General features: G+C 33.8%; 1 protein-coding gene across 1 annotated transcript in view; it reads left to right on the top strand.

Annotated features, from left to right (window-relative positions):
- The window catches only part of LOC119830717 (arf-GAP with coiled-coil, ANK repeat and PH domain-containing protein 2), a 21,174-nt gene extending 5,281 nt beyond the window's left edge, over window positions 1-15,893 (top strand). The window contains exons 6-20 of the mRNA XM_038353831.1: window positions 3,066-3,161; window positions 3,437-3,693; window positions 5,436-5,552; window positions 5,987-6,163; window positions 6,635-6,741; window positions 7,593-7,681; window positions 8,299-8,393; window positions 8,711-8,845; window positions 9,158-9,228; window positions 9,469-9,600; window positions 10,624-10,781; window positions 11,405-11,518; window positions 11,856-11,962; window positions 12,453-12,601; window positions 13,199-15,893. Coding sequence (XP_038209759.1) covers window positions 3,066-3,161; window positions 3,437-3,693; window positions 5,436-5,552; window positions 5,987-6,163; window positions 6,635-6,741; window positions 7,593-7,681; window positions 8,299-8,393; window positions 8,711-8,845; window positions 9,158-9,228; window positions 9,469-9,600; window positions 10,624-10,781; window positions 11,405-11,518; window positions 11,856-11,962; window positions 12,453-12,601; window positions 13,199-13,218 — 1,824 coding nt within the window. The 3' untranslated portion in view covers window positions 13,219-15,893. The remainder of the gene's footprint in view (window positions 1-3,065; window positions 3,162-3,436; window positions 3,694-5,435; window positions 5,553-5,986; window positions 6,164-6,634; window positions 6,742-7,592; window positions 7,682-8,298; window positions 8,394-8,710; window positions 8,846-9,157; window positions 9,229-9,468; window positions 9,601-10,623; window positions 10,782-11,404; window positions 11,519-11,855; window positions 11,963-12,452; window positions 12,602-13,198) is intronic.
- The last annotated feature ends 369 nt before the right edge of the window (window positions 15,894-16,262 follow it).

Raw genomic sequence — 16,262 nt, 5'->3', positions numbered from 1 at the left:
TGCACGCTCGCCCGGTCTCGAACCCCGACTTATCGATTTTGAAGTCCGAGGTTCTCACCACTGAGCCACCACTGTTTTGAACAAACAAACTTCTTACGACACCTATAATAAATGAAATACAAGAGTCATAAAATAATAACTTTTGATCAAATAGTGCGATTAGTTTGAATTCAATCGATTATTTTTTTACAATGTAATAATGACAAGACACGACTCTATCTATTTAGTCAGTTCAGTCAGTTATTTCATTTAAAGTTTTTTATAACCACGCATTTTCAACTAGCATCGGGAATTGTTTTGGTATTTAATAAAGTAATTTATTGCTCCCTTATAAATTAATCGCGCTTAATTCTTAGCTGCAAATTTAAACGACGTTAAATCAAAACTAACAGCGGATAATACAATTGAATCTTTAGAAAGATATATGTTAATAAAGATTAATACAAAATGAACAAACCTACTTATATTATAAATGCGAAAGTTTGTAAGGATGTGTGTGTGTTAGTTGCTCTTTCACGAAAAAACTGCTGAACCTATTGCAATGCAATTATGAACGTAGACAGCTGGACAAGTGGAATAACACATACTTCTTATCCCGATATTCCTACGGGATATAGAGTTACGCGGGTGAAACCGCGGGGCGCAGCTAGTACAAAATAAAGATTTAGAACACAAGGATTTTTTAAAAACAAGGTTTCTCAAATTCTGATACAAGTTACTTATGATATCTATAAAAGCATGTTAACTACATAATACATTCATAAATTAGACAGATGTAGGTATTATTTGTTACGTAATTATGCACAAGGTAACAATTACGTCGCCTCGTCGGTTGTGATTGAGATAATGTATTGTGCGCTATGTATAGAAACAATACGTGGTTAATTGTTTGGCCTTTTACAAATACAATTATGGGAATATGAAATGCCACCAACAACGGTGTTTAAATATTAACAAACAAAGTAATACAACAAAGTATACCTAATCTATAGTAAAAAGTTAAAGGCGTGTTATATTTTCATTCAGGAGACAATTTTGATGATATTAATATATATATACATATAGCATCTATATGTAAGTAAGATAAATGAAATCCATTAGGCATTGTATAATTAAAAAATAGTGATGAAAAAAGCTGAGGTTTAAGTATGAACTCAAAAAAAGGCAGTCAGTAGGTACAGATTTTTTGTAGGTATGTATTAAATGCAACTGATTTTACAACGTTACTTATTTTGGCATATTACCTAACTAGCTGTGTCCCGCTGTTTCTCCCACGTAGGACTATCATTTTAATCAGTGTTGCTGAAATAATTTTTCAAACGGCACTATGAGTTCCTGAGATTAGCGCGCAAACAAACAAACGACTTTTCAGCTTTCTCTTAATATAAGGTTATAGTTATACCACAGTTATACGTTAATAAATAGTACCTATCATCTATGATTCAATGATCAATAGGTAGCTGAACTTCTGAAGCACATCGTGACATAATTGGCGTTCAATTTATATTTATTTTGGGAACGTAAATAAAAACGCCATGAATCCTTAGGAGTATGCGTACTCTTTAATTACTGTTATTAGATTTATTTCAATCGAATCGTTTATTTCCGTATGTCGTGGGAAATTTTTCGGTAGGTAAAGTTTTATGAGTTCGTTTATTGTTAAGGTTTAATTTGTTTCATCGTTGTTAATAACTTGTTGTTTTATAGGTTTGTGGCTTGTCGGGTACATTATAATTTTTCATGGTTTGCATGATACTAAGATAAAATCTTATAGGTATTGGGTAAAATTCGATATAAATCGTTGATTATTAAAATATTTCGCAATATTAAAAATTAAAAAACCAAAAACCTGTTTTTTAATAGATAAAACATAGGTAATACATAAAATTCATTTGTGACATTTGCTTCGCAGATACAATATGTATTTAGGACATTTCTTTTTCCTTTAACGGTATTCCACTGTGTCTCTTTTCTGAATTAGTTATATTTCTTCGCAAGCAACGTTATTTTATATACTTCAGTGTATTTTTAGTCTTTATCATCCTACTCAAATGACAAATAAGCCGTTCCTATGTTGAAAAATGATAAGTTTTCTATAAAAATTGTGAATTTTCTCTAAAATACATAAGAACTAAGAATCATTTGTTTATTTAAATTGGACAATCAAAAATATTATAATAATAAACACGTACTCCACGTATCTACTTTCGAATTTTAACATGGATTACATCAAACATAAATAAATATGCAAAGACCGTAACGTAATATAATTAACACGTCTTCATATTATCAATATAATCGTACGTTATCGCGATTCGCAACGCCGATTACTAGGACACTCCTCAGTCCTTCCGTAACTATATATATTATGTATATTGTATCTTAGCCAATCATCGAAAAGATTAGTCATAGAGTCCTAGAACCGCAATAGTTTCGGTCGACGCGATCGCGAGGTTGATCGTTTCGACTTACGAATCGCGCAGTGAGTGGGTTTGGACGTTACGTATCTGATATAGCACTCGAATCTCTTATAAATAGTTTAAGTATTTATTCAATGGGAAAGTGCTGTGCCAAAAGTGACAGTGAATCGTGATTTGAGATGTCTTTATGTTTTCTGAAATAATTTCTTAAAATATTAAAGTATGTATGTTTATTTATTTTATATCGAAATTTTGTGTGTTTTTACTTTTTTTTCTGTTATATCAATACATATTAAACTATTGTGTATATTTATTATTGACTATTTGGCTTAACTGAAATTTTCTCAACATTTTCAGAAGCAAGAAAGAATTTCCCATGACAAATTACATTCGAGGCATATTTCAAGCTCTTTAATGTCACTTATTAAAGTTTTTAATTATATTATAATTTATCTGATTTGTATATTTAATACGAGATATACTTCGATTGTAAATAAAAGTTGGTATTTAAATATTTTTCGTAGTTCATGTGGAAGGATAATAATTTATTCACTATAAATAATGCGCAATAACAAATTAATGATGTCATTTTCTCTACCAGCTAACGGTGATTCTATATAATTAAGTGGTCCATATCTATTTCAGTTCCTGTCATATTTGCAAGCTTGCTGCACGTACCACCACCAGGGCGCCGATTTGTCTGAGGATCTGGAACCCTTCCTGAAATCCACAGCTGACGAGGTATCTTACATTTTAGTTAAACACAATATGTCATCATACAACCGTGCTGGACGCAGAACGTGACTTTGTAAAATTACATAGAAAGCCAAAATATCTTGAATGTTTCCTCTTTAATCTTCCCCATCTCCTGGCGATCGCGTGTCTGAAAGCAATAGCATAGCAACATCGAAAGAAATGTTAATTAATCATTAATCGCCACCGGATCAATTAGCAAATACGTAAAGAATTGTAATTATTATTGTATACTAAACTATTCACTAACGATCGAATTGCAGATCGCAGTAATGCGTAACGACACAAAGGTGCTGGACAAGGAGATGGAGAATCGTCACACGATCGTGAACAGCAAGGATACGGTGTTGCCGAGCTGTGACACCAGCAAGGGTGTGGGGGAAAAGGAGGGGTTATTAAGTACACCTTGCCTGAAAAACCTGCCCAGGATGCAAGGGTATCTTTTTAAAAGAACGTCAAATGCGTTCAAGACGTGGAACCGACGCTGGTTCTATCTTTATGACAATCGGCTTGTCTATAGGCGAGTGAATCATTCTTTTAGTCACATTTTTGTATGAATCAAAGGTTGAGAGTTATTTCGTATATATGTGAATTGGAGTTATGCAAGCGACATATTGTGTATAATAGGTGGTGGTCGATATGGTTTGTCACTATCTTCTTGTAAACGTTTTAAGACAAGGATTAAATCCCTGTTACGCTAAAAGTATGCCTTTTGGTCCTGGAAAGCTGGAAATCATCATCAATGTATGATTAATTATTTCTTAAAAGAATGGGGAATATATAATATGAGATCAAAAAGTGGCGATAAAATAGCGCTATTAAGAAAGAAAACATGTACATTGCTATGAAAGATTAATATCTAAATTATTCGTGTCTTGATAGTTTTCCCATAGCTGGGGTTCTAGAGGCATGATATCCTATTCCTAATCCTTCCCAGTCCATTCTTTTATTCCCGTCGTAAATCCTTACCTTATCCTTTACCCCTTAAATGAGGACATCGCATTTTCAGCGGCCCTACCTCTGCAAATGTTAAGGGGCGGGTGGTGATCGCTTACCATCAGGCGAACCACCAGCTCAGGTGCCCGCTATGTCTTAAAAAAAGCATTCAAACTCCACCAGGATTCCTCTTCGATTAGCTCTTCTCTATTTTTGTAGTTTTATATGATTTAGCTTGTTTTAGATGGTAAATATTTAATTTAACAAAACAATCGTGTCACTCGTTCTGTAAGAACTGAAACCAAAAGCTATCCTATTTGCCTTCGTCCGTCACGCTTCAGCAACAGCTAAGTGGGCCGTAAGGTATTGCGGTCAAGGACGTGTTAATTAATACGATTTGCACACTTTTTGCGCACATTATATTGACGTTTTAATATCGAGAATAATATTTATAAATATTCATATCATATAATAAAAATTGATAAAATGTCTTTATCTATACTGAGATTTTCTTTATGTGTAGGCTTTAACAATAGAACTATTAAAAGTTTGTATTGCTTATTGATGCAACTTATTTTTATTGAATGCGGCTTGAATGATTCATAAACATAATCACAAGTTTTTTTATAATGATATCTAACATTCCTATATTGAAAAATCAATTCTGCTTAATAATTAAGTTTTATCTGTTATTTCGGCCAAAGTATTTTATCGAAATAATTTATTGCATTTTATTGATGAGAACTTTATCAATGTTGATAAACTATTTATCGTAATTATGCGTCGCCGGTCGTATTATGAATATCTGCTTTTCTCATTTTTATATAATTATTATTTATTTTTGTACAAAGAATTGCGAGTTCAATTATTCAATGGCTTAAAATTTTTGAAAGAATCAATGATTAATATGCTACCATTATTTAGTAAATAATATAAATGTATCATAATTTTATGTTAATTATTTTCACATTTAGCATTAATAAATTAATAAATGTTCACTTTAGCCACTCGAACGCCTTTCGTCTCTGTTTCAATAATAATAATCAATTGACGTTTCTTTCCGTAAAATATGTCACTCAATAACAAAACAACATTCCCTATGTCCTTCAGCAAAAAGCCTACTATAATCATAATCATTCATTCAACCTCATAGGTACACTATATGTATATAGGTACACTAGAAGCAGGATTAGTTATATTAACATTAATAATAATAATCAATTTTTACAACAAAAAAACAATGTATGTCTGGTGTAATGGTTTTTTGGTATAATGCTAATATTACATTATTTTGAAGCAATCTAATCTTTTTTCTTTGTCATACAGAAAAAGGACAGGCGAATTAAATGTGACAGTAATGGAGGAAGACCTAAGGCTATGTACAGTTAAACCAGTGGTGGATGGCGAACGACGGTATTGTTTCGAAGTGCTTTCACCGTCCAAGTGAGTCGAAGTGGATTTGTGATGTTATTGTACTAACAAAGATATTTGCATGTAAATAAGTTGTGACACATAATATGTGAGTAGTGAGTAGGCCATGACTGGCTTCTGTATAAACACGTCTTTATGTGATTATTTGCCGTTTAAACTATCTGTGCTATTTTTGCAGTATCGTTTTTAAGAATCCAGATTTTGTCTCTGTTTTTTATTTGAATTATAGGAAAAAAGAATGAGGATTCCGATATATCAAACATTATTTTAACAATTTAAATATGTCATGATGATGAATGAGATTTTCGACTTGATATCTCAATAGAGATGAAATGATACTGTAGATTTTTTGTCAGGTTTCAGTCATAAACAATCGAGTAAAATTGAAACTTCAGTCTATACCATAAACAAATTATAATAAAGTAATTATATATCACAATTTCCAGGAGTCACATGCTACAAGCGGATTCAGAGGAGATGTTAAATTCTTGGATCCAAGCGCTACAAAACGGCATAAGGTCGGCCATTCAGCAGGGACAGAGCAGGGACAACCCAGACTCGCAGTTGGTGCTAGTGCCGGATGAATCTAAACCTAGCAGCGATAGGAACATGAAAAAAGTTAGGTAAATGCACCGCTTTATATTAACCTTCCAACTAACTAGTGCTGAAGACTTGAACATTATGCATGGCAAAGAATTAAAAGGAGCAGAATTCGAAACTGCGTCTTTCGCCATACCGGGGCAACGCCTTAACACTCGGCCACCCTTGTCATGTCACTCGCCTTAACAATCTAATCTCTTCTTTTTCGGATTCAGTGCCTACATGACACCTCAAATCGTAATATCATTAAAATATTTAGAAATTTTTTATGTCTTATCAGTTATCACAAAAAAAAAATTGCCCAGCAAAGAAGTTATTTAGATAGCTTAATTGCTCAGTTTTTAAATCAGTTGCAATATTTATTTTACTCGAATTAAAAAAAAAAACATGTTTTATTAATATTCATAATATAACAAAATAGTTGTATGTAATATGTATACATAAGATAATTATGAAAAGAGGATTATTATATCGAATGGTCGGCACAATTTCAGAATATGGGAGCAATTGCTCAGTATACCGGGCAACAACTACTGTTGCGACTGCGGCAGTCCCAATCCGCGGTGGGCGAGCATCAACCTTGGAATCACACTTTGTATTGGTATGTTATTCACCATCATCAGCCCATATATGTTCCCACTGCTGGGACACAGGCCTCCTATGACGTAATCCACCACACTGGCTAAGTGCGGGTTAGCAGATGTCACATGTCGTCGAATTTTTGATTCTCAGACATGCCGGTTTCCTCACGACGTTTTCTTTCACCGTTTCGAGCAGTGTTGATGTTATCCACATGTGCAGATAGATTGAAAATGAATTTATTTCCTACACGCTCGCCCGATCTTGAACACCGACTTATCGATTTTGAAGTCCGAGGTCCTCATCACTGAGCCCCCATGCTATAATATTATTCATTCATTGTTTATGTAATAATAAATATTGTTATTCATACTAATGTTTAAATCATTTTGTGATTTATTTCTTGTTACATGAAATAAATTGTAATTCTGTTGTGTTGTGTTAAGGTCTGCTGGATTATCAACATTACATTTTATTGTTAAAATATAATAATAAAAATTATATTTATCTTCTATAGCTTCATATTAGGTTTTTTTTTTTTACTATCTTCTGCTTTGGAGCTGGTGGGTCACTTGATGGTAAGCACATGCCATGAACATAAGCGGATCTGCAAACAACTGACTGATTGACTTTAAATAGAATGGGAAAACCAAAGGGGAATAAAGGAAAGGACTGGGAAGAATAAGGAAATAAATTAGGGGTCTCCAGATTCCCCACTATCCGAACTAATGCTATTATTTCACACCTATTTTCTGTGGGGGTGTGGTACCTTTCCCGGTGCGATAATTGAGATAAAAATCATAAAGGTGATGCTAGATTTAAACCATTATAGTGAAATCGCTCAGTAAGAACTTATTTATTAATTATTTATAGAATGTTCTGGCATACATCGTTCTCTCGGCGTACACGTTAGTAAAGTGCGTTCACTCACTCTAGACGACTGGGAACCAGATATTATAAAGGTAATTATACAACATTTTGTTATTCCAAAAACTGATAACACTGTTATATGTATAAAATCACATGTGAATCAAATGGAGGCAAATGCGCATATGGAGGAGTATCCAATTTGGAACACTTATCCTACTAATAATATAAATGCGAAAGTTTGTATGGATGTGTGTGCGTTTGTTGCTCTTTCACGCAAAAACTACTGAACCGATTGCAATTAAATCTGGTCCGTAGATAGCTGGACAACTGGAATAACATAAAGGCTACTTTTTATCCCGATATTCCTACGGGATACGGACTTACGCGGGTGAAGCCGCAGGGCGCAGATAGTAGTTTATACAGAGAGGACAGAATAAGGAGGACAGAATGCATATCATTTAAGAAAAATGCACGTACGTTTAATAATTAAAAAATTCAAGTGCTTTACACTAGCATAATGATATTCTTTCGCTTATGTCCTTGTAAAATGTAATTTATAATTTATTTGAAGCTATAAGAAATTTATTTACCCATTTGTCTTAATTCATAAGTAATATCACACAATAATCTTATTTAATTATAATAATAACAGCTTACTTATCTCGTAATTTTTACTTTCACAGTTATTCAATAATTTTTTATTTTGCAGGTTATGGCAGAACTGGGAAACAAGCTAGTGAATTTTATTTACGAAGCAAATACCGAAGGATCTACCATTGTCAGAGCTACACCAGACTGTGAGACGTAAGTGTCGAACTATTCTTACTGCAAGCAAATATACTTCTGTGATAGAACATATCACTGAAGTTCCAGTTAATTTTCGTGGTCATGCTTTTCTTAAATGAATAAATTTTAAATCGTAAAAAAAATGTAAATCACGAATCACTCATAAAACATGTCAGGCCATAATGTACAAAATGGTTATATCATGTATGATGAGGGGTGACATTGCAATTTGACCATAAAAAACACTATACTGACATGAATGGTTTTCTGGTTATCTTGATTAACTTTAACACGTGTAATATGCTAGATAATATTAATAGCTATTAAACTTACAGAGCGGTTCGGGAACAATGGATTCGCGCGAAATACGTGAACTTGTCGTTTGTGCGTAACATCGTGAACTCGTGCGAGGCGAAACCGGGCCCGCTGCAGAGCGGTCGCAGGTGGTCTGTGAGGAGACCTAGACGAAGGTAAACACTATCGTATTTATATAAAATATATATTAAGCTCTTTTTTTCTCGTGGGCCGCTGGTCCGTGACTATCATGGATCATCGCCCATACATATCTGTGGAGATTAGACCTGTGTAAACTTGTAGGCGCTTTTAAAAAGTAAGGCATAGGGAAGGTTATCGCTTATCTCACCTTATATCTCTATATAAGGTGAGATAAGCGTAAGAAAAGAGCTGCTAGCAACTATTGCAGTTTACTATAATTTTATAGCACAATTATTGATTTGAGTTGATTTGGTAATTTTAAAGAAGCATTAAAATATAAATTACAGGTTGCGCCCAGCACCCGCAGTCCCAGACACTATAAAGGATGAAAAGAGCGATGCAAATAGCAACTCAAGCGGTAAGTCTTAAATTTTATGGTATTATCATGAAATTTGGTTTTTTGCCAATTATGGCTCATTCAATAAATACTGAATAATAAATTTAGCCAAATGAATTCGATAAAAAGAAATCAAGCCACCATCGAAGATTCTATACCTAGGTTAGACCTAGGTCTTCCTAGGTCTAAGGAAACTACGCTTCTGATGGAAAATTTCGTTATTCAAACAACATATTGGAATATAAGTTGATATTATTTCAGTATCAGAAAGTTCTAGTAAGTCGGATGGTAGCCCCGTTCTGCTGATTGGAAAGGAGCTAGCTACAGACCGAGCGGTGGATCTAAGCCTGCCTTCAGACCATGACTCCACCGAAGGAGAAGATGATGATCTAGGTATAGACACTACATATTAATCAAATTTGTTTATTAAATCAAACACGTAACCTAACCTTATAGTTAAGTACATCATGGTAGCAGTACCAATAGGTATAAAACAATTAAAGGTTCGAGATATCTGTGCTAGGTTACAGAGTAACCTGTATTAAAGATATCAGTACCTTCCCCATATCATTAATATAGCATAATATAATTTTCTGAACTCATGTATTAGTTCCACTTCACAATATAATATTGTTAAAGCTATTACTAGAAGCTACATAGCATGTTTATTTTATTTACAGTGCATTGTTTTTATCAATCTTTTTTGCTTTTTTTTAATTTTAGGGTATTCATTAATCTTTATGAGTTTAAAAATCATCTTATTCTAGAATATCTCAAGCGCCAAATGACTTCATTTATACAGAGGAATACATTTGTACTTACCAGTTTAGATTTATAGAATTTTTTTTATTATTAGTACTTATATTATTATAAATGTCATAGTGATAGAGAGGTACTTTTTTGTATCTCGTAAAATTTTATCAAAGGCACTTCTTTAATCTACCGTACGTATTACTTCATTACATCATTTCTTGTTATAATTTTGTTTTTTTTAAAGCATATACCTATATAGAGAATAGTAAATTAAAGAAATAGGTTTTTTTCAGGGTCTTAAAAAAAAACCCGAGAGATGTCAAGGGACACTTGGATGGAACGAAGTTCCTTTCGATTAATTAGTGAAGGAGTTGTAATAAAATGTTTTTTCTTTTAAGCTATAATAATATATTTTTTATTATTACAAAATGTAATGTTATATAAACTTCAATGAAACTGTTCAAAGCCAAATGAAAGACATAACGAAAATAACTGGCTTGCTTTCTATGAGAGAGAGAGATACACATAGAAATACGTGCACTTCGTACGGTTTACAACAATATCAATTTGGTCTTAATTTTTTCTGTCCGTCGAAACGTCCTCTCGCAACTCGCGATAAAGCACTTTGTTCCAATAAATTTAAAGTCGTCAATCGCGTGACAGACGCGGAGGAGATGTCGTGCCTGTCGGCGGAGGCGGTGCTGCAGCGGGCGGCGCGCGCGCCCAACGTGTGCGTGATGCGCGGCGCGCTGGCGGCCGGCGCCGAGCCCAGCGCGCGCGCGCGCCGCGCCCGCACGCCGCTGCACCACGCCGTGCTCAGCGTGAGCGCCTTTTGTTGTACTCGCTTGTGGCTGGCTCGCCTGATGGTAGACGGGCTATATGCCCGCGTGTTTGCATCGCTAACTTTATTGGTTAATTGATACGGGAAGGATTGTCGACTTAATTTGCTAAGGGACAGGGGTAGAATTGATGGAGTATGTGCAGGATAGGATTGGGAAGGGTAAGGGTTAGTATACGGGCCTACGGTTCGAAATGTCGCACCTATCCCACCGACCCTTTAACGTGGCACGCTATTTGTTTGAGGCCGCAAGACCTAAAACGCCCTAAGAAACATATTTACAGTTGACTTTAAAGATGGATCAGTGACCTGGGCTGGTTTTTGAGTCACGCTATGCTACTACTAGCTTTCCACTTTCGGCTTCACTCGCATAATCAAAGAAAAATCCATAGTTTCCGTTTTCGTGGGATTTCCGGTATAAAAATTATGCTATGTCCTTCCTCAGATCTAAAACTCTCTGCAATATTTCATACAAATTAATATAGCAGTTTAATTTAAAGACAGACGGACAGAACTACCCTCGCTTTTATAATCTTGTATCTATATCTTCTCGCTTCTGTTGAATTTTTTTTTTTTTAAATATGTCCATTAATATTATTTGATCAGGGTTCAGTGATGGCGTGTTCCTTCCTCTTGCTGAATGGAAGTAAAATTAACGCTCAAGATGACGACGGCATGACGCCGCTACATCTCGCCACAGAGGCTGGTCACACTGGACAGGTGATATTCTAATTTTTATTTATATATGCTCTTAAATTAGGTAAATAACTGGATTGTACTCGATAAAAGTAGCGTTTTAATTGTCTGTTGTGAAGTGTGTGTGTAAGTATTACAATTAAAATGGTTGTCGCACGAGAAATATATAAACTTAAACACAATACATAGATAAATTCGTATTCTTAAGTTTGTCAGGATTTTTTATTTGTTAACCTACTGTTAGCAATTTTTTTGGACTGCATCCATTACAAAAAAAAAAACATAGATAATCAAACCTTCCATACCATTAATTTTGATACGCATAGCACTCACATATTTTATGATACAAAAATGTTTTCAGGTGTGTCTCTTACTCCGATACCGCGCGGACCAGTCTATAGTTGACAAGCAGGGACGAACTCCGCTGGACATAGCCGTCGAACAGGCAAATGCTGATATCGTCACACTGTCAGTATCTTCCTAATATAAAACGTAAAAAGTTACTGACTGACTGTCTGACTGACCCAAACTACTGGACCGATCGGGCTGAAATTTCACATGCATATAGCTACTATCATGTAGGCATCCACTGACCAGAACTTTTCACCATTATTAGGCGAACCACCAGCTCAGTTGCCCGCTATGACATAAAAAGCCGCGGGCAGAATCTAGTGTAATAAGTTAAAATAGATACTTATGCTGTAACAAATACAAGGGAATTGGGATATAGGATTTATTTGTGTTCCTTTTTTAATAATTTTTCAATATTCTTAATCATTTTCCTTGATATAAAGAGTGAGCGAATAACTCAATTAATAATTTCTATAAAGTAAAAATGAGTTTACTTAAATTGCAATAAATGCGCATTTTTCAACGTGTCACCGATGTGTTTTTCACTATGAATAGTGAGCTAATTGAACTAATCGAACGCATGTCGCGTGCGCGTGCGCGTGCGCAGGCTGCGCCTCACCAAGCTGAACGAGGAGATGCGCGAGAGCGAGATGTCGTCCAACGACGACACGTACAACGAGGTGTTCCGCGACTACACGCAGCTCGCGCACTCGCACCCCGAGCGGCTCGTGCGCGCCCGACACAACAACAACGACGGTAACACCCCCCCACCTACCCACCTACCTACCTACCTACCTATATTTAACTTTTAATGCCCCTGAGATATAAAAAAAAAGAAAAACTATTAAGCTTCCTGAGAAATTTAAAAAAATGTATACGACTTCAATCAGGTCATAATTTTTTTTTATGTATTCGAGCTTTAAATGCCCCTAATAAATTAAAAATATATATATAACTTATATAATCAATCAGGTCAAAAATATGTACATTCTATTTGCCAAATAATATATACTAAAGTATCAATCTTCTAATGCCCCTAAGAAATAAATAAAAAAAAACATCAGCCAGCGATTAACGGTCCCGTAAGATTCGGTGACAGCGATGGTGCAGAGGCAAGCTTGATAAACACTTATAGATTGGCGACAGATGGGCAAATATAATATTGTTTTTTTTTCTGAATATATCTTAAATACCAAATCATCGACCACAGTACCGGCTGCTCTGATTGGGGCATTTAATTGAGGGGAAACGGCAATTAATTCAAAAAAAAAAATTGTCACTTCACAGCGATCTTGTAGGCTAGGCTACCTAGGTCCACAACGAGTATTTATTTATTTTTATTTCTACTTACAGGCGAACAGTCGAGTGAATGACGTTTGGAGAAACAGTTGCGTCGACTTCAACGTTGGTGGTGCGAGGATTGACGAACGTTGGACGCATCTCCGAGGTCGGCGCCAACGTTTGCGCAAACATATGATCCAATGACTTACGACAGGCCATTTTGAATGGCCAACTATTTGGCCAAACATATGTATTCATGGAATGTAGACGCAAATTTTGGTGCATAAGACTTATATGTAATCTAATTTTAAAAAGGCAAATATGTCAATGTTTAATTCAGATCCAATTATTATTCTCCAACGGATATAGAAACATGTTACGAGTTACGGTGGTAACAAATAGAAATATGCATATTAAAATCGATATCATTTTTATAACTAATTAAAATAAAATTATTCTAACATTGATAAGTTCATTAAAACGAGTGCGCTTACTTGCACGTTTTTTTTTTTATATTCTTCCATATAATATAAACATTGTTTGAAAACAATCAGCATTAAATGAAACAAAAATCTTTTCTTTGAATATTCTTGCGCATTGGGATAATTATATTATAATGGTAATTTCGGATGACAGGGAAAATTTAATACTGTACAATTACCATGAAGTTAGTGATTGATAAATGTCCAAGATTACCCCGCATTAGAAATTACCCCAATGCAGGGTGTATAGATTTCACGACCAATTTCTTTCGAATTATAATATTATTAATATTTGCCGGGCTAATAATTCAATAGTTAAGATAGATGTATGCTTTAATGATGGTGGCCAGCTGCAGATACGTTGGTGGGTTGAGCAGTGGTGACCTTCCAAGTATGTAAATATATATATTTTTTTTCAGTCACTCTCCGGCTTGACAATTTTTCAGAAACACTTGAAAACAAACAGACGGACAGAGGGATAAAATTATTACTTATTTAGTTTTTTTGTATATATTTTCGTACGACTTATTAATTGGATGAAAAATAACTAATTTGACGTAGAGAAAATTAAATTTCTTTGTATGTCAGCTGGTGTTCTAACGCGCATCGTCAGGTTGTTCCTACCTAAATTTGAGGCTTTAAAATGTTTGAAAATCGTTATATACTATGCCATTTGCCTTGCTTTTGTTGTTATAAGATAGCACTTTGTGATTTTCAATTTATAACCAAAGAAATTATTGAAACAGTTCGTGGCACGACCTTTGCCAATAAACTGTGATGATCGCTTAGAGATTTAATACCTTATCAAAATTAAAAGGATCTTAATTATTTCATTACTAGTTTTGTATTTTTATTTCGATATAATTCGCAGTATAAATTGTGTGGACGTTTTCTGTGATACCTTTAAGGGATTGAGGATATTGTAGTTATGATATTTGTCACGTTATATTGTTTTATATTATAGTCAAAACCATACTAACTACAAAAATCAGTCGAAAGTGTGTTCGAGCGATGCTTCAGTTAAAAAAAAATGTTTGAAAGTTTTTTAGTTTTGACTGTAACATATAAGTATGAAGTATTTAATGTTAGAAATAATAATTGTTGCAGTTTTAAAATTGTGTTTTTTAATTTTTTCTTTTCATATACTACCCGATAAATGCATTACTACTAATTTGTCTTGTGTGTCTATTTGCTTTTATCGTATATAATTTTCCGTCAATATTTTTTTTTTTGCATTTAACATTCCGTTTATATAAAAAAATCATTCCAACGCGCATTTACAACGACTCGGTATTAATATTGATCGAATCTCAATTGTGGTAATTAGGTCAAATTATTTATACATTATTTGTATTTTAAGGAAATTATGAATTTTGTTACATTAAGTCAATGTCTAACGATGTTATTATTAATGCATTGCTTGTCGCCTAAGCTTATAATTGTTATTTAAATCGAAAAAAAAACAGCATTTTCTTTTTTGTTATTGTAATATAATGTAAAACTATTATATTTACGAGACATGTTCCTTCTGAATAAAAAAACATCCATTTACACAATAGTTTGTCCACTGCTTGTCGCATTTCAAGAAAATGTCATCGACTATATTTAATAAGACTGATATGGATTTGTAAAGAAACTGTCTGCTGGCAGATGAAGATCATTTCTTTAAATAGTTGCTTACATACATGGCCTGTTATTTGTTATTTTTACCAACTTAAATATGAATTAATTTGTGAGGCCTATACTCAATATTAAATATGGCTCTAATATAGAATATTCTGCATTGTTAATGTTATAATAGCTATGAAGTTTTTATATGAACACTAGTACATTGTTAAATAAATCCAATGTTGTATGTACATGTATCGTAGTTTCCATAATAAGAACTTGAAATAGCAAACCATATTAATATAGTTCATTGGAAAAGGTGTGTCTAGTTTTTATTGTAAAAACAAACATCCACTAAAGGAGCCAAACTATTTGTAAGTATTTGATAATTAGTTCTTACATTCATTTGGGATTTAATCTTAACATAGAACGAGGCGAGGTCACCGAAAAATATATGAATAAATCCGTTTATAGATCCGTTACATTTCTAAAATATAATCGTCATTGTATTGGACGATACCTCCAGTTAACTCGAGTGCCATTGCCAGTGGGCACGTACAGGACAAATGTTTATTTGTTAATAATTGTGTCTACCGCTAGATTATATAATACTCTGTTATATCGTTGATGTAGAACTTATTTGTAGTTTTATTGCTATTAAATGTTTATGAATTAAATTTGTGTATTTTAAACATTGTCCTATCAGAAATGTCGAAGTAAAAAAATAGGGTACAACAGACTTGACGATATACAAATCCGTTCTAAACACTAATTCTTTTATTGAGTAGTTGTAACTTCTTTCTCTATTAAAATTTTTTGAAGCATGTATGTAGCTGAAAAGGTAGATTAAATGTTAATGGACTTGTAAAATTGAATTTAGAATCTATTTATTTTATCTAATTGCTTATGGAACAGTATAAAAAGGCAAATAGACTGTTCTATGCATTACTTTTGCATGTAAGATTAAACAGGATTAATAAGTAACCACAAATATAATGCTTTCACACGTTTATTAAAACCCAAATATAAAAACCCACACCAGGAGT

This window comes from Zerene cesonia, chromosome 12 (genome assembly GCF_012273895.1).
Source record: "Zerene cesonia ecotype Mississippi chromosome 12, Zerene_cesonia_1.1, whole genome shotgun sequence".
Taxonomy (NCBI): Eukaryota; Metazoa; Arthropoda; class Insecta; order Lepidoptera; family Pieridae; genus Zerene; species Zerene cesonia.
The sequence above is the reverse complement of the archived record's forward strand: the minus strand, read 5'-3'. Positions and strand labels throughout refer to the sequence as shown.